The 19562-nt window shown below is 43.7% G+C and overlaps 1 protein-coding gene across 2 annotated transcripts in view; it reads left to right on the top strand.

Moving 5' to 3' along the window:
- The window catches only part of CDH4 (cadherin 4), a 512453-nt gene that overhangs the window by 397872 nt on the left and 95019 nt on the right, over nt 1-19562 (top strand). For both annotated transcript variants that reach the window (XM_072110989.1, XM_072110990.1), the window contains exon 4: nt 14989-15177. In XM_072110989.1, the coding sequence (XP_071967090.1) occupies nt 14989-15177 (189 nt within the window). The remainder of the gene's footprint in view (nt 1-14988; nt 15178-19562) is intronic.

Genomic DNA, 19562 nt, shown 5'->3' with positions numbered 1-19562 from the left:
CCTTGCTGATTGCTTACAGGTGTTCCTCACGCCTGGGACAGGGAAGCCGACAGTAAGATGCAAGACTGCATGCCAGCTGGGCAGCCTTGGCACTGTCAACCCGAGCAAGAGGTGATATGCAGTATCATTTCATACAGGCTCATATTATTGGCTAAGCAACAAAAAAAAGGCATCCCGCTGACCCAGTGCTTCATGGTTCGCAAATGGTCGTTGTAGCTTTATTTGAGGCTATTACCTGCTAATTGCTTTACGAGACATGAGTGAGACCTTCACAGAATGGGACTGTGCCCCGGACCAAGCTAATTTGATGGATCACAGAGCAACAATAGCTGAGCGGTGCTCTGGCAAGTCTAAGTGAATAGCCCCAGGCGGACTAGTGCTGTCCAAGAGGACATTCAGCATCCTCAAGGGCAAGTGTAGGGCATAAATCCGCTCACTTGAATAACGAGTCATGGATATGAATATTGCTCACTCACACCTGTCTCTAGGAATCTCAGCTGTTTGAAGGACAAATCAGAGAACGCCGGCTCTAAAGAATTATGCTTTCTTACGCCTTACTTAAACTGCCCTCACACTGCCCTTCATTATGAATCAATGTGTAATCATAGTGTTATATCATTGTTAATATTTTGTTACAAGGCCCCATACACAACACCTTAAAGGTGTATCATGGTTCCCCCTAAAGGTCTATGGCCCTCAATCACACTGCGGGGAGCACACAGTGTCTCAATGCACCACAGCTGAGTGGCCACTCGGCTTCCTATGCAGAGGTGAGGAGCACTCACTCCCCCTCCCTTCTCCAGCTGGCCATGTGCTATGATCTTGATCGGGTCCTGGCGAGCACATGGCCATCTAAATTAGGTTTTAAGGATTATTTAGGAGGGCACTGAACCAACATTTAGTCACGGAAAACTTAAGCCAATCATCCAGCATCTTAGGAGATGCAAGCAGGTCTATTTCAATAATCCTGTTTGGCAGGGGTTTAACTTGAGGGGGTGCAGAGGGTGCAGTCGCAACCGGGCCCAAGAGGCTTAGGGGGCCCATAAGCTGTTACTTTCCTATATGAGGAGACTAGTATTATAAACCATAGATTATATTAGGGGGCCTGGTACAGACTTTGTACTGGGGTCCGTCAACTTCAAGTTACACCACTGCTGTTTAATTAAACAGCATAATTAAATTTTCTTTTTTTTAACACTAAAACTAAATGCTTTTGTCTACCTAATCCACTTGTCAGAGAACAGAGAACACAGAGAACACCACAGCTACTCACAAATTGCAGATGTTTAAGAGAATTACCTTACCGATATGAGCATCTGAGTATGGTAGTAAAAAATTGGGCATGTGATATCGCAACAGTCTGAAATTGTGATCAGTCAATCTGCTAGGCACATTTCCCAGAAAAAAAAGCCTGATGGAGAGCTGTTCATTACAAGGCGTTGGCATGTACACTAAGCCATTCTTACAATAGGATGATTGCCACACTTGTCTTATCTGTACAGACCACTCTTGAAAAAGCTCTCAATGATCATTACAAAATTACTATTTATTGTAGGAAAACCACTTGTTAGAGCAGGTCAGTTTATTACATATTGGGGCAGATTTATCAAGCAGTCTGAAAGTCAGAATATTTCCAGTTGCCCATGGCAACCAATCACAGCTCAGCTTTCATTTCACCAGTGCTCATGAATATTTTAAAGGGGAGCTGTGATTGGTTGCCATGGGCAATTGGAAATATTCTGACTTTCAGACTGCTTGATAAATCTGCCCCATTGACTTCAGTCATGTTCCATCAGGCCCAATCTAGTTGCTTTGACTGTGGCCGTAGCCCTCCTGCAGACTCCGTGGGGGTCATTTACTAAGGGCCCGAATTGCGTTTTTACAGCGGGTTACCGTATTCGGAGAAACCGCCGCATTAAAAAAAAAAGTGTCACGCACTTACCTGCACCTAGCCCGGCTTGGTGTACTTCAGTGCATTCCGATGAACTTCAGCGCAGCAGAGACACCTGGTGGATGTCGGAGGAACTGCCTTAGTGAATCGCCGGAAGACCCGAATCCTCCACACAGAACGCGCCACTGGATCACGAATGGACCGGGTAAGTAAATCTGCCCCCTTGTGTATATCCATGGTGCTAAATCTGTAATATAGAGCCAAAGGTGCTCTGTGTGCTGTCATATTACATTGTACCTGCTTCTTCAGCATTGAATTAGGTAAAGATAACTAGAGTTTACTTACTCTCTATAAGCATATGTACTCATAAGATACTCCACTTTTTTATAACCAAACCGTATATGATTTTCTGCAAAATGAAGCATTCGGTGGATGTTCTTCAAGAGTAGCACTTCTGCCTTGCAGCTCTGGAGTCCTGGGTTCGAGTCCCACCCAGGTCAATGGGGGTCATTTACTAAGGGCCCGATTCGCGTTTTCCTGACGTGTTACCCAAATATTTCCGATTCGCGCCAATTTTCCCTGTATTGCCCTCGGAATTTTGGCGCACGCAATCGGATTGTGGCGCATCGGGGGCGTGGCCGAACGAAAACCCGACGGATTCGGAAAAACCGCCGCATTTTAAAAAATAAAGTGTTGCGGGACTCACCAGGAATAGGCCAGTGAACTTCAGTGCATTCCGGCGGGCCTCGGCTGACTTCAGCGCAGCAGCGACACCTGGTGGACGTCGGAGGAACTACCTTAGTGAATCGCTGGAAGACCCGAATCCACCGCAGAGAACGCGCCGCTGGATCGCGAATGGACCGGGTAAGTAAATCTGCCCCAATATCTGCAAAGAGTTTGTATGTTCTCTCTGTGTTTGCGTGGGTTTCCTCCAGGGACTCCGGTTTCCTCCCACACTGCAAAAACATACTGGTAGGTTGTTTAGATTGTGAGCCACATGGGGACAGGGATCAATGTGGTATGCTTTGTGCAGTGCTGCATAATCTGTAGGCGCTATATAGATATAGATAAGAATTATTATTATCCTACAACGTGGCTTCCCCTATTGAAAATATTACAAATAAGCATTAAAACATCTATTGAGCTATTCTAAACCCATGAGCATATGCAATAATAACAACAAATATGAAATATAGGATACATAAGGTGTTCGCAGGAACCATGGCAGGTATTTGTCCCTAGCCCCTCCCTTAGTAGCCGGACTGTGTTTGGGATGCAAGACATGCAATACAATATTCATTATGTTCCGTCCTCCCCACCGGTGCTCTTCCAGATTATCCAGAAATAAGGATATGAAGAGAAAATAAGCAGCGTCTCTGGGGTTTCATTTTCTCCATGAAATCTTTTATTTATCTCTTTTGTGTCTGTAGCTGTAGAATTTCCTGTTCCCAGAGAGCGGCGGTGTCCCGGAGAGATTGTGTGATTCACTGACATGCACTGTGAATGATCATCAAACCTTCCGTGTATAAACAGTGACCTTGCGGAGAGTCCATTAAACAATAATTACCGATTTGCAGATCATTAGCACTACGTGAGTGACCCGATAAACAGCTATTGAGAAGGAGCTTTTGTAACGACTGGCGCCCAACCAGCTCCTTTACCTGGTTAGTAAACTTCCACAAACAGATCATTAACGCTGCATCAAACCTGTTAATTATGGCAGGAAAAGAACGGATTTGCAGTTAATCGTGATTACACAGGTTACGGTGTGTGTAACAAATGGAGCCGTCGCTGTCTCAGCCATTATCTCTGTATTAATGCGTGCGACAGCTCTTCTGGTGTGCAGGGACATTACTTGCAGAGTGTAGTTTGCTGCTGAATACATATGACATAATGTACACATTTATAGAGCTAATCCAGCCTTATATAGGCCCCAAGCAACAGTCCCAAAGTCCACTCACATACTGATGACAATAAAAAAATGAATAGGACCTGCTGTGTCTGTTTTACTGCCTGGACTGACTTATACTTGTAGCCGTAAGGATGATACCATTCAATATAACTTGTCCACACGAAAGGCGTAAAAATAATAATTTACTTAGCTTTACAACAAGTTTTAAAAGCATCTACACTCACCTTAGGCAACATTCACGTAGTGGGGTTCATTTACTAAGGGTCGCGCTGCTCACTTTCGTGGGACTATGCACCTGTTTGGGGAATTACACGGCTTGCACAGGTATTTAACTAGTATCTGTGCTGGGACTTTGGCCGCACGCTACCCTTTTTGGACGCAGCTGCGCTGGCTTCCATGCAACACAAATTGGGGCGTGTGCCGCCAGACGATCTGACTGAGCGCGGGATTTCACTTTCAAATTGGAAGAAACTACTGAAAATTTTAAAATGCAATTCAAATGCACCATGGGAACGGGGCTTAAGTGGCCTATGACACTATTCTATATTGATAACTGTATTCCAAGTCAGTTGTGTGCATGAGGCCTCACCTTCAGCTGTTATGACCAGGTCTATATTTAGAGTTGATGCTGCCATGGGAACTCAAACTACTAACGCCCCACAAATGGTGCCATTCAGCAAATGCCTGTGCATTACAATTTATAAAGTTTTAAATAGCCCTCCTAGCTCTCCTATATGCATGCATACTTAGCCAGAAGTGTTTATGTTAAAGAGACGGAATTAAAGGGGTTTTACCACCAAACAAATTAGGCCCCATCCACAATGATGAGACCCCCCACAGATCATGAGAATGGGGTAATCCTGCAGCAGCGTAAATGGGGTCCGAAGTACCTCCATCAAACCACTTCTTTGCTGCCTGAGATGGTTGAAGTAGCTGGCCACACATGTCTGGGCTGCCCCGTTCATCTCTATGGAGAAGACGGAGTATGGTGCTCGGCAATCTCCGTTAGCCCCATAGAGGTGAATGGGGCAGCCCATCCATGCGCGGCCAGCTGCTCCGCTCATCTTGGGGAGCGCCAAGGGGTCCAACAGAGGTACATCGGACCCCATTTAAGCTGCTGCAGGTATACTCTAAGACAGTGGCTTAACTAGGAGTGGCAGGGCCCCATAGCAGACTTCGGCATGGGGCCCCCCTTAACACTTAAAAATTATACATATTTGTATACTCACACATGCAAGTTACAATCACACATTTATACACTCATGCACATATGCTCATATAGAGCATATACACACACATACAATGACATTTACAAACACACAGCATATATACAAACATACAGTATATGCAGACACCATACATTGTATACACATACAGCATATACACATCAGAGATGCAGCATATATACATCAGATATATGTTATATACATATTATACTGTACAATGTGCAGCAAAACATGGATATAATGATGCACATCCTCCACTCTTTAGTGTGTCAGGTCAGATGCTGGGGCTCCCTGACATTGTGGGCCCCATAGCGGTTGCTATGGCTGCTACCACTGTAGTTACGCCCCTGCTCTAAGAGGCTTTTATCTGTGGTTTGCAGCTCCAAAATCAAATTAAGCAATTAACCTAAACTATCAAGGATTAAGCTTATTGAAACACAACTAAGCTTACTTACTACATGTGATAACAAAACCAAGATATGTATGGATATTTTAACAAAACCAATCTTACTGTTTAGATATGGTAGAAGAATCAGACATACGGTATAGATATTGTAAGAAAGCCAATGTAACTGTATAGATATGGTAGAAGAAACAAGCTAAGTGTATAGACATGGTAACAGAATCAAGCCCGAATGAACTGGGAGTCATTGAGCCTGGAAACAGCAGTAAATGGAAGCTTTTCATTTTCCATCAGCTGTGATCCAAAAGCACTTTACATACAAGAAAGAGTCTCTACTGTCATGTTTCCGTCATATATATAAAAAACTAGCAAAACCTGCATTTTATATTTTGTTATATAACACAAGCATGGCAGCAGACACCCTTCCATGCATGTAAAGTGTGTGATAACTAGGGGAGACGGAAGAGCTTTCATTTATTATCAATATTTACCCTTGTAATTCTCCCAATCACAGAAGAAAATTAGAGGTGTGAATTCATCCTAAACTCTACGTAGGACTCTACTTAAATTCTGCGAATAGGCCCTTAGCATATACAGTACCCTACAGATCAAATACCACCATACGCATATTAATGCACACTCATGCACATTCTGTATACAAATATACTCATATACATGCAACATACCTATAAACCCATGCACAACAGTATACATATACATTCATCCACGTGCCAGCGCAGCGCATCAGTACGCCCCTGCTGAGCACCTCACCAGGAGGTCTCCAGCATCGGCAATCTTGTATTGCAGCTGTAAGAATCTGCTTGGGATTCAAGGAATTAATGTTATTATCCAATTGAACACTCTGAAATTAATATGCAGGAAGGAGTGTTCTGGTTGGCCAAGTGCTTGCTACTTCACAAGGGGGAGTTGATAAAACCCCTTGTGGGTGGGAGCACATTGTCCAGTCTTCGCCAGGAGGTGTAGACCCAGCTGATATAGCCAGTCAGCACAAGAAGCCAGACCAGAGCAGAAATCATCATCAGGACTCTGTTCTACCTCTGAAGATATTACCCAGGCTGTCAGCAACAATCTTCCTGCAGACCTGCACTCCGACCAGCTAAGGCAGTTGCCTGCTGTTTGCTGTTCCAATAAAGAACTGTACGTTTTTCTGCACCAACGTGCCTCCAAGTAATCCCTGGATCAGGCTGTTCACCATCACGGGCACCCTTCCTTCACTCCCAGGGATTCCCATCTACACCCCGGGGTTGCTCCAAGGAGAAATCTACACTGTCAGCCTCTCCCACCATTTTCTTGCACAAACCACCTGCTGGAGCCCTGCCAGGCTGTGGACTCCACCTCTGCTCCTGATACCAAGCCGGCCACAAGACCGCATTGCCAGCTACTCCGGTAGTCAGTACCCTTGCTTCTTCCAGCCACCGAAAAAGGTCAGGCCATGGTGGGGGATGTTGCACTTGCAAGTCACCAGGAAAGGTGATTATGTTCCCATTATGCCACCTCCATGCCTAGTAGAGAGGCAAAGGGGGCTGCAGACGGCAGAAGAGTGGGCTGGTATGGGATGTGTCCGTTGCGTGTTACACTGGCATGTCCGCATCAGCTAAAAATGCTTCTGTTTGCACTATTCAATTTTTTTTATGCAGAACCACTGGGTTAGAGAAAAAATAGTGACATGTGAATGGGCACATAAACAAAAAATTGTCAGTATAATACCCATGGAAACCACAGGTTACTTAATGAAGTGAAAAACGGATGTATGAGTGATGCATAATCTATATACGGAGAGAAACTATAGCACTTATATCTTGATCTTGTGGTGATCTTGTATGAACACAGATAAAAAGTTTTCTTTGATCCAGTTTGCTCTTACCACTTTCTCTATACAGTTAATATAGAAGACCAAGTCATAAGAAAGACACATAAGAGAATGAGGAAATAGGAATTTTCCCACCTATCTTAGTTGATAAAGTACAAGTGTTTTCCTAGGCAGACTTAAGCCAAAGCCCTTCCTGTATGTGGTACAGCGCACAACTGTCATGCTTAATATCGCAGTGTGACTGGGAAGCAGAGGAAGCCGTCTCATCACCAGTGACAAGTGAGCAGGATGAGATCCAGCCACCTGCCAGCCGCTATTTTTCAGACACTGAGAGCAAGATCTGCCTGTTCCAGGCTGACATTAATTATGCCTGTGTGCAGAAAGCTGGGGGCCACAATCTTCCCTTCCTCCTGCAAGTCACACACTACGCTCTGTAAACCCAAGGCTCTGACCACTCTAACCTATCAGCCCATCTTCTCATTGCCTCTTAACTACTCGTCATGAATAAGAAGCCGCTGACAAGGCTTTCTGCCCCGAGAATCGCAGCACAAATCAGTTTAAACTCTAATGTAGGTGACACCCTCTTGACTTCCAGTGTGTCCACATAGGATCAGACCCCATTCATTTGTTTTTTTATTAGGGGGAGCAGGGGTCTGTGTCTTATTTTATTTAACATCATTCGTCACCTACAATCTCACCTCTGAGAAGTCTCTTCATACTTTAGTATAATGAATCAGTCTTACATTGATGGTCAGAATAGTTGTAGATACACTATACGGAACCTAAGGAGAGAGAAAGAACTGGCTGGGGATCTAACATATTAGGGCGAATTTACTTACCTGGTCCTGTCGCGATCCATGATTCGGACGGTCCGACGAAGATGAAGTCCGGCGCCATTCACGTAGCTCGTGCTCCGGTCCGCCGGAGTTTACCTTCTTCTTCCCGGTGCTTGTAAGTGTGTGTCTTGCGGCACAATTCTAAATGTTAAATCCCGCGCATAGTCCGAATCCATCGGGTTGTCCGAAGGCCCGCCCCCCGATTTGTGTTGCGTGCAAGCCGGCGCTGATGCGCCAAAATCCGATCGCGTGCGCCAAAATCCCTGTTAAATGCGGAGCAAAACGGAAATAGTTGAGAAACCCGACGAAAATAAGCTCCACGGACCCTTAGTAAATGAGCCCCAGTATTCTCACAATTTCTGAGTTGAACTACAGTTCTGAAATGAGTGAAAATCTGCTGGCGACCATGTGAAGTGTTGTACTTTTATGTTGGTAAAGTGACAATAGCACCTTACTACTTTGTGACATGGGATGTCCATGACGTCCCTGACCATTATGTCATCTTGACAGTCTGATACTGCATATTTTATTGTGGAGTTTTTCATGTATTATCAAGTAATGCAGAATATAAAATCATCTGAAACTTTATTAATACGATTATTAGTAAATTACGGATAATCTTTAATCACATCCGAATGTTTGCATCCTTAGGCACTTTACACACAAACGAGTTTGCAGTGTGTGCTGGCTGGAACGTCTATAGTGACAACCGGAACGCCCGAATAGTGACAACCGAAACTGCACAGACATGCTTAGCTCAGTTCCAGTTGCTCAGTGTCCGGGCCATGTGTTCCAGATGTTTCATCAAACTTGCTTGTGTGTAAGGAGCCTAAAAGTTGAAAAACATGGCTACTTCCTTCTCAAAACACCTCCACATCTAACTATATGTAGTATATGGTATTGCAACTAAACTTCATTAATTACTCTACAGCTGAGCCTCAATATCAGAACCATGGTCAGTTGTGAAGCTAGAAGATCCCAAAAATCAATTAAAGAGTAACTGTAAAGTTTTTTTTTTCCACATATCAATAGCTCTTAGGATGTAAAACAGTTTTGTCTATTATCATTGTTACCTCCATCCAGCAGTTTCTTTGCTATACCCCTCAGATAATCTCAGTGCTGCAGTGGCTGCTTCTTCTGCCTGTAATAACAAGCCCTGGAGTCTATAGTATAAATAAACTCTACAAACTGGTGGTTTCATGGGAGTGGAGAGGCTGCTGCTCACAGAGGATTTATCTCTGCTCTCTGTATGTAGCAGGGCTGGGTGTGTTCAAGACTGTGTATACAGATGTTTCCTGCACAGAATAGTGAGGTACAAGATCTCCCCTGTCCCTATTAGTCCCTCCATCCTAGTCTGTGATTCTACAGAACTTTCTCTGTCTCTCTCTGCACCTCATGCTGCTTCCCTTATTAAGCTATTAACCCTTAGTGCTCACACAGCACAGGCTACAGAATTTATGTTACTGGCTTACTTATGATTTCTTCCACTTATTACATGTTCCCTGCTCCTCCATGTGATGGAAGATGCCCGATTGATCACCATATACTTGTGGGAAACTAAATGGTTTTAATGCTAAATCACTTAACCTCTGGTGAGAAAGATTTTTGTCAACCAAACCCTTTAAACTCCTGAATTAGCCCATGAAATTTAAGCAAAGTTGTATAATATGTTTTTTATTCTTTTGGCACACAAGACCAGAGTCAGAAATAGTGAACCTATTGACATACACTCTGCAAGTCATCATAATCATTAGTGTAATTATTTAACACAAAGGGCATAGTTGTAAAGTTGAGTGGCTTCTGCTGAATTTGTGGATCACATAATAGGTTTTTTTCCCAATCATTTTAACAATTAGAATGTAATATGAGTCAGGAAACTGACTCATGGACTGAGTGAATGAAAGAATAGCCTGCTTTTGCCCTCTATTTAGCTGGAATATATCACCAGAGAGTGCCAAAATCATCTCTTTTGTCCTTGTTAGAAGATGGTGGGTCAGAGGATGGACTTCACTGCTCATCAATATTATTTATACTATATACCAGTGATGGCTAACCTATGGCACTGGTGCCAGAGGTGGCACTCAGAGCCCTTTCTGTGGGCACTCAGGCCATCACCAGAGATGACTCCAGGTATATTCCTGCAGTCCCAGACAGCCCAGGACTTGCGGTGCACAGAGCTATTTTAAAGTGACAGCTCTACCTGGGACTATTTTCTGCTTTATTGGTGTCCTCTGGGGCTGATATCAATGAAAACTGTGACAGAGAAGGGAGTATAAATCACAAATTACATTTCTGTGTTGGCACTTTGCGATAAATAAGCGGGTCTTTGTTGTGGTTTGGGCACTCGGTCTCTAAAAGGTTTGCCAAAACTGCTATATACTGTATATCCCTGGAGCATATACAACCATGTGAAGACCCACAAAAGTGTATTAGTCATCTGTGCATATTCATAAATCACTACCGCTGACCCTACCTATGAATGATGTGTATGCATAGTGTGGAGCTACTTAGTTACCAAGGAGACTTACAGACATTATTCATTTCCCCCAAAAAAGACTCATAATCCAGACGACTTGCTGGGTTATTTTTGTTTTGAAGATGAAAGGGGCCAGACAATCTTACAGACTAATCCCAGACTCACTATATACACTCACTGGCCACTTTATTAGGTACACCTGTCCAACTGCTCGTTAACACTTAATTTCTAATCAGCCAATCACATGGCAGCAACTTAGTGCATTTAGGCATGTAGACATGGTCAAGACAATCTCCTGCAGTTCAAACCGAGCATCAGTATGGGGAAGAAAGGTGATATGAGTGCATTTGAACGTGGCATGGTTGTTGGTGCCAGAAGGGCTGGTCTGAGTATTTCAGAAACTGCTGATCTACTGGGATTTTCACGCACAACCATCTCCAGGGTTTACAGAGAATGGTCCGAAAAAGAAAAAACATCCAGTGAGTGGCAGTTCTGTGGGCGGAAATGCCTTGTTGATGCCAGAGGTCAGAGGAGAATGGGCAGACTGGTTCGAGCTGATAGAAAGGCAACAGTGACTCAAATCGCCACCCGTTACAACCAAGGTAGGCAGAAGAGCATCTCTGAACGCACAGTACGTCAAACTTTGAGGCAGATGGGCTACAGCAGCAGAAGACCACACCGGGTGCCACTCGTTTCAGCTAAGAACAGGAAACTGAGGCTACAATTTGCACAAGCTCATCGAAATTGGACAGTAGAAGATTGGAAAAACGTTGCCTGGTCTGATGAGTCTCGATTTCTGCTGCGACATTTGGATGGTAGGGTCCGAATTTGGCGTCAACAACATGAAAGCATGGATCCATCCTGCCTTGTATCAACGGTTCAGGCTGGTGGTGGTGGTTCAGGCTTGGCACTCTTTGGGCCCCTTGGTACTAATTGAGCATCGTTGCAACGCCACAGCCTACCTGAGTATTGTTGCTGACCATGTCCATCCCTTTATGACCACAATGTACCCAACATCTGATGGCTGCTTTCAGCAGGATAATGCGCCATGTCATAAAGCTGGAATCATCTCAGACTGGTTTCTTGAACATGACAATGAGTTCACTGTACTCAAATGGCCTCCACAGTCACCAGATCTCAATCCAATAGAGCATCTTTGGGATGTGGTGGAACGGGAGATTCGCATCATGGATGTGCAGCCGACAAATCTGCGGCAACTGTGTGATGCCATCATGTCAATATGGACCAAAATCTCTGAGGAATGCTTCCAGCACCTTGTTGAATCTATGCCACGAAGAATTGAGGCAGTTCTGAAGGCAAAAGGGGGTCCAACCCGTTACTGGCATGCTGTACCTAATATAGTGGCCGGTGAGTGTATATTGGTATGGGTTTTGTTATATAGTAGTTGGTTTACAGGTTTTGTCAATGGTGTAAACAACAATGCTGGCTTCCATAAAATGGTGCCTGTATCATAGCGCCCTGCTCCTCCCTGCTCAAAAGGGAAAATCAATGAAGAAATAAAACAAGTCACCGGGCTGCGGCCAGGAGAATCTTGTTCTAGGATTGAGGATTGATTGCCATCTGCGGAAAACAGATTGCATAACTTTTTAGGTCTCTCGAAAAATGCTCCTGCCTTCTAGCTCTATTTATAGACAAGAAAAGAAATTCTCCTTCACCTTAAATGATTTTCCTTTCTGTCTTTTTTTAAAATAAAGAAATGCCAAATTATATGCTAGGAACAATGGCAAATACGAATGTGCGTCTGCTTTTTGTTTGTTATTGACAGGCTGAAATCTTCAAAAGGCGAGTTGTTCCTTCTCTGTGTGTGCAGTTAACCCTTTGCACAAGCAAGAAAACAAGGATTAAATAAGAGCATTTCAGGCTACAATACAGTGATAAAGATTTTCCAGTCGTCTTCTTTATCTCTCAATCTGTAGCAAAATGACAACCTTTTGCAGCATCAGTTAATGGGGGCCACCATATTTGTGCCCTTACACCAGTAATAGAGTAGTATTACAATATAATGCATGAAAATCATTAAAAAAGGTCATGTAGTTCTCAAAATAATATCTCCTTACACAGCCCTATACAAGCTGGTCCATCATAGGCCGCCCCCTACCCTTCCTGATAAACTATAAGGCTCTGGAGGTGCGTCCCAATTAATTCTACACCAGGTACTGCCTGGCATATAATTGGGCTACAAGGCGTTAACTAATATATATGCACCTCCCCATCCACTGTGGGTAGAAGTGACACAATGGGGTGGGGGGGAAAGGGTAAGTGCTTGTTGAGGAATTGCGATGGCTTCGGCCAACCATGATAGAAGAATTCTTCAGCCTTTGTAAAATCCTCATCTATTGTTGAGCAGCATATTGACCCTGTTCTTAAATGGGTGTAAAGATACAGTAATGGTGTATGACCACTACAGAGCCATTTGCTTGCACACTGTAACTGATCTGTGTGATGGATGAGGGCTTATCCAGAAAATAGGCCACCATAAAAATTATTTGAATTTTTTTTTTTAGGCTTCTACTTATATTTGTTTCTGCGCAAGTTGGGTGACAAGTAATTTATCCTTTATTATTTGTCCAACTTAATCTTAAAGGACACCTATCAGCTCAAAAAAGGAGTAGCTGCACATACTAATGAAAAACTGTCCCTAGCCCTCTCCATTTAATTGTTACATTGTTAAAATCATACCAGCAGCGGAACATACCGATACACATTGTGGCACTTAAAGGAGTGATCGCCGGCCATATCTTCCAGCGGTCCAGCTTATTCATAAATGGGACGTCCAGGGGGCGGTGACTGCAGCATAAAGTCTGGCGCATGCTACAGTCACCGCCAGTATCTAGTGTGGGAAGAGCAGAGAAACAGAAGAGAGGGGAGTGCCTGGACAGCCCCCTCATAAATAAGCCGGAAGATAAGGCCAGAGATCAGACCAATAAGGGCCACAGAGTGGCAGAGCTTATCGTTATGCTACGCTGAAGCTATGATTTTGAAAAGGGCTAGGGACAGTTTTCATTAGTATGTGCAGCTCGTATTTTTGAGCTTACAGGTGTCATTTAAGGTCTGTTGCCTATATTTGTAAGATCCTGAAAAGGCACATTGGACACATGCATTAGCAATGTATGTGTTAGAGATGTATCACTACTCAATGTATATATATATATATATATATATATATATATATATATGTTTCCAGTACAGTTTATTCATGTCGCCTGTGCTATACTTTGACAGAATTTCAACATCAATGGCTTCCACTGATAATGGCTGCATTCTTGCTCTAGGCATGTGAGCAGGAGATGTGAAGCTTCATGTGGCATGTTTTCTATCCAGGAGGCTGAATGCTGCATATACTAAAATTTTAACAATCCATAAAAAGCTTGGGGCAGCTTAGCAGCGGGGCTCTCAGTAATGAACATGTATGTTTCCAGTATTCACTGCCATTTGTGAATATAGGGACTTTCAACCATGAGTTTTTCAAAATAGTCCAGCTATGTATAAGCCACGATGCGGCATGAGGCATCACCAAGGCATGATCAGGGGCACATAAAGTATTTAAAGGTAGACTGTCTGCAGATCTGACCTTGGAAAACTCCAGAATGTGTTGGACAGGAGCCCCGGTGTTTGTTGATATCAGCATGAGGGTGTAAAATACATGTAACTACCCAAGCCAATTGGGGCATATTCTCACATGGCTGTTCTCTTAGCTCTGTGTATTCAGCTCCTACACAGTCCCTCCACTTTGAACCACAGCATTTATGAGCAGTGATGTAGTCTACAGGACAGACAAATAGCGATGATGGGGTAGTGACAGCAGGGGTCGTATGGATGACATGATAGGTGGAGGTGGCTTTGCAATGCCTGCCAGCATGTCCTGGAGTTTTTATGTATTCAGGCCCTTCTTTCCTAGAAGAGATGAAAAACATATTCTAAATATTGGATAATCTCATAGGTATAAGGAGTATCACATGATATTGAGAAAGTTATTGAGTTTTAAATGTTCAATTTCAAATACTGTACTAGAGCAATTTGGAATGATGAAGCAAAGTCGTTCATTTGGGACTTTCATTTATTATCTGGAGCAGAGTAACTACAACTAGGAACAAACAGGAACCAACACAACTGTGCAATTCTTCATCTTCCTTCTGGTGGCACTGCAGGCACATTCAAAATTTGTCGCTCAGTCCTCATATAGAATCAGGGGGGTCTTCCTGAGATCAGCTCCTTGTCAGGGCCAAATTCTATCATAAAAGAATTGTCTAAAGAAAACAGCAATTATAAAGTATGTTGTGGTGAATCTTTGCAGGAGTCGTTTGTTCTGTTTGTATAAGTTTGATAAGTAAAGTTGATGTTTTATCTAATTCTATATATTTATTTTCTCTCTCCAAATCCACATGAAATCAGTCCCATCAGCAGAAGAGAAGCAAACAGGAACGTCCATCAGAGCATCCTCCGACCTCGAGTGGCACTCTGTTACCATGGCGACAGCATCGTGATGCTAATGGCCTGAGAAGACAGAAGAGAGACTGGGTGATTCCTCCAGTCAATGTACCAGAGAATTCAAGGGGGCCATTTCCAGAAAGGCTGGTGATAGTAAGTGTCCCAGCAAATGCTGGATCATTACACGTCTCAATGCAGCCAAATGACCAAATTAGCACAGATGTCCCTAAGCTAGACAATAGCAAGTTTACTCCTGTCATGTGTTACTGGAAGTTACAAACAGATGCACACACAATTTCTTTGTTTGGTTAGATAAATTTAGATAAAAAACATTTTTAAAAATTCCTTTATATAAGAGTTTATCTAGGTTTTTTGCCCAAGTTTTTATGCTTCTAACATACATTTGGGGTAAGTCATTACTATGCAACTGAAGTTCAAGTAGTTTTTTTCTATGCCTATGGGGGGGGGGGGGCGTGGGTTAGCTGCGCTCATCCCCTGCTCCTCTCCGCAGCAACGATGTATGCCCGCCGTACCGTGGGAATGTAGCCTAAACAGGATTGCCACCCTAACTTTACTACCTTCTTGAGTGAGAAATGTAAGCATGCAAAAGCTACCACAAATTTTGTGCAAGTAAACAAAAAAATTGCAAATGCTCTGGAAATTCTGGAGTTTGTATGTCCTTGTCATTTTAGAGATGTCCTCTTGCTTTAACACAATGTGATAGTTCTCTGTAATAGCATAGGAAGTATTCATCAATAAAAAAAGCACTAGGTTATGCTATGTGCATAAGTTCAAAGGGATCCTCTCCTGACAGGACTTTTTCATAAACTGAAACAACAGACAAATTAAAGGACCCTAATACAGTCAATAGGACCTTTAGGAAAGCATTGGTTTTATAATTTTATACATCAGGGGCTAATTTTTTTTTTTTTACATTTCTCTCGTCCTATAGCTGAATATTTGAAGGCTATGTTGTCATTGCCTTACTGTTAGCATGATTTAAAAAAAAAAACGATGTACATCTGGGAGCCGCTCACATGTTAGAAACCAGAATGCTACAGTGAACCTGTTACCAGGAATGGGATTTTTAGCTGGTGACAGGTTCCAAATAGTCTATGCTATGCTGTAAAAATGTCTTTGTCAGCATTATGAATTATTTCAGTACTTTAAAAAACTTTATTTCACAGTACCTGGCTCCCTGCCAGCAGTGTGTGGTGATTCTCTGAGGACGGGCAGCTGTGGCATGTGCTTGTGGCAGTCACCTCTCCTCCACACTCAATAAGCTCCATTAAACTCCCTGGTGTGGAGTAGAGGAAGACTGCATGAGGAGACTGAGACACAGGCACACAGGCTGCAGGAACAATATCCAACCAACCACCCACCTCTACCCCCACAGGACTCTCTACATATTGCTGTCAGGGAGCCAGGTAATGTAAAATAAAGTTTTATAAGGTACTGAAATAATTCTGTATGCTGACAAAGGCAGTTTTAATATCAGCATAAGCTATTGGAACCTGTCACAAGCCAAACACGACAGCCCTGGTGACAAGAATGTGCTTTAATCATATCACTTTGAGTTCAATGCTGCAATCCAGGAAATCTTATATATCCTAAACAAAGGCAGAATAAGCACATTTCTGCCTGCCAACACTTTGCTACTGCGTAATAGTATAAGACGTTATTATCAAGCTGGAATCTATGCTCCCATAAATATAAATAGTTTAATGATTAATGGAAAAGATACAAACAAAAATATAAATAAAATAATGGAAAAACACTGTTTGAGACTCTCAGCAGGAACGCTTTATATAGTGTGCGGCTCTGCCGATGTCAATAGATACAGCTTCAGAATATGACAGCCTGGACTGATGCGAGAGATGCTTTTCTGCTCTTCTTCCAGCAATAGACTGGTGCTGAGATGTAGGAAGGTGTAATATTGCACCCTCTAATGGCAACAAATGAGTATAGCAGCACAGTATGTCAGATATGTTGCTTACTTATATGCATAATTAGTGGTGACAGGTTAGAAAGCAGTGTTTTATCTACTATACTTAACATACCAGTAATACAATTTGTTGTAAAATAACAGGGATTTTTCTTATCGCCTATACTTAACCCTTCTTACTATTGCTAGTGGGGAAGGTTATCACATTCATATGAATAATACACTTCTACATTTTTTAGGTTTTTACATTTAGCTTTTTCACTTCCTTTCTTCCACAAACCTGATCTTGTTTTATTTTTCCATGTACAGAGCTATATGAGTGCTGGTTATCTGCGGGGCAGATAGTACTTTTAAGTTGTATCATTTCAAATTCTGTGCCATGTACTGAGAAGCTGGAGAAAAATTCCAAATGTGGTAGATTTGTTGAACAAATGCACTTGTGCCAAACTCTGATGGGCTTTGTTTTTATAGCTTGCACTGTGCAGTCCAGATGACACATTCCCTTTATTCTTTGGCTCAGTACGATCACGGAAATGCCAAATTATAATAAAATTATTTATGTTTTAATACCATTAAAAAAAATATTTTGCATTAAAAAAATCCCTTGTAATGCCACATTCTGAAATCCTGTAACTTTTTCATACTTTGGTGTACTTTTTTCAATTACAGCATTTGGACAACTGTACAACTGTACAACTATACAACCTTTTGACCTCTTTTAATGAAATAAAATGTCAATGTCAATATGGACATTTAGACTTTCTTTTTTATTGAAGGTAAACTACTATCACGGATCTACCTAATAAGTTAGATCCAGTGGCAGGTTCCTATAGTACATGTGCAACACCCTCGCCGATGCAATGGCGAGGTAGGGTTTGCGAATAAGCCCCATAACATGTCACCACATCACACAGGGGACATTGCAGTGGTTAATCCTGCCTGGCAAGGCAGAAGTTAAATCTGTATATGATGTACAAGTCCAGTATCCAATGATATGTGTTACATCCTGTGCTCTGTAAGCTGAGATGTGATTGGAGGAGCAGCCACCACCTGACCAAAGGGAGGTAATTAAACTCTCTGGCCAGGAATGTTCTGGAGAACAGTTTAGTCTGAGCTCAGCTCAGATCAGAACATTAGATGATTATTCTAGTGTGGAATCCTAGGAGAATCAGTGAGTGAGTGAGTAATCTCAGTCTAGCCCATACCAGAGCAGGAAGAGCCTAGCCCCTGCCTCTGAAGAGTGGAGCATTAGACTAGAGTTAGTGTAGTGAGGAAAAGGGGTATCATCTTACCTTTAAAGGTGATACCTGAAGCCCTACAGGACAAGCTGAAGCTTCCTACCAGGACACAGCTGCCTCCCAGCCTGCCCTCTACATCCAGGCTGGTGAACTATCTCCTGAGGCTCCCTCCAACTCACATCTCAGCACTCCATCTACCTGTTAAAGGCACGTTTGCTGCGGTTCCTGCGGTTCAAATAAAGAACTGTAAGTTGTTTTCTTCAACTTCTGTCTCCGTCTGGTCCCTGCTAATACGGCTGCCTTCATCACCGGGCACCCTGTCCATCACCCAGAGACTCACACTCGGGACATTAAGGGGTTGCCCAAGGGAGATCCGCTATAGCAGCCTCTCCCTCATCTTTTCTTGCCAACACCACCCTGCTGGAGACCTGCCAGGCTGTAGGACAGCCCTCCGGTTCCCCCGTACCAAGCACCGTGACACAAGCGTGCTTAGGCCGCAACCGCCAGCCACTCCGGTACCGCGGGCCCCGGCTGTCTCCAGGCCTCACCGCAAGGGCTAGGCCCCGGTGGGGGATGTTGCAAGTGGCGTCACGAATCACAGGATATATACTTCTGTGCCTTATTACGGCATTAAAGACTTTCCTTTACTGGAAAATGACTGTGCTGCCTAACCCTGCTGCCATCCGGGTTTAGGCCCAAGGACTTGTGTGTTTCTGGAATGAACTGTGTTATACTGCTGCCACGTGCGGTCGAGCGCCGCTCCCGCACTCCAGAGGTTAATCCTGGCAAGAACTGTACCAGCTCTGCTACATCCGGCGCTGCCGCGCCTGAAGATTTTTACCTCAGAAGCTGTGGCGCAGCAAATAATTCAAGCCCGCCAAAACCTTCACTGGCGGGAAACCCAGATGACGCATCAAGCTCCACCCACGCGCGAAGGGCGCGAACCCCGCCTTTTGTGGCGCAGGAAAAATTAGAGCCCGCCACAGCTCTTGGCGGGAAGGACTTGGACTCCTCCCACTGGCTCGAGGCGGACTTCCTGCCCCGCCTCAGAGAAACGCCAGAACTTGAGTGGATTTTGGACAGTGAGGACAACACCATGTGGGGTCCTCCGCCCTTCCCTCCTGTGGAGCGTCCGGAATTTTACGAGGTCCTAGAGACTATGGTGGTGGTCTCTGCGCAGCCCGTCCGAAGACCCTCCGCTGGACATCGGCTGCACCGAGGATTGACTCGGGCCTTCGTCACCAGGACATGTTACCAAACGGTGACGCAGTACCAAATTCCACCCGGGCGGTTCCTCGTCCCTATCCCGGCTACCATCCCGGTACCGCGGGCCCACGTGGAGGTGCCACGTGGGG

Source organism: Engystomops pustulosus, chromosome 6, assembly GCF_040894005.1.
Source record: "Engystomops pustulosus chromosome 6, aEngPut4.maternal, whole genome shotgun sequence".
Lineage (NCBI taxonomy): Eukaryota > Metazoa > Chordata > Amphibia > Anura > Leptodactylidae > Engystomops > Engystomops pustulosus.
The sequence above is the reverse complement of the archived record's forward strand: the minus strand, read 5'-3'. Positions and strand labels throughout refer to the sequence as shown.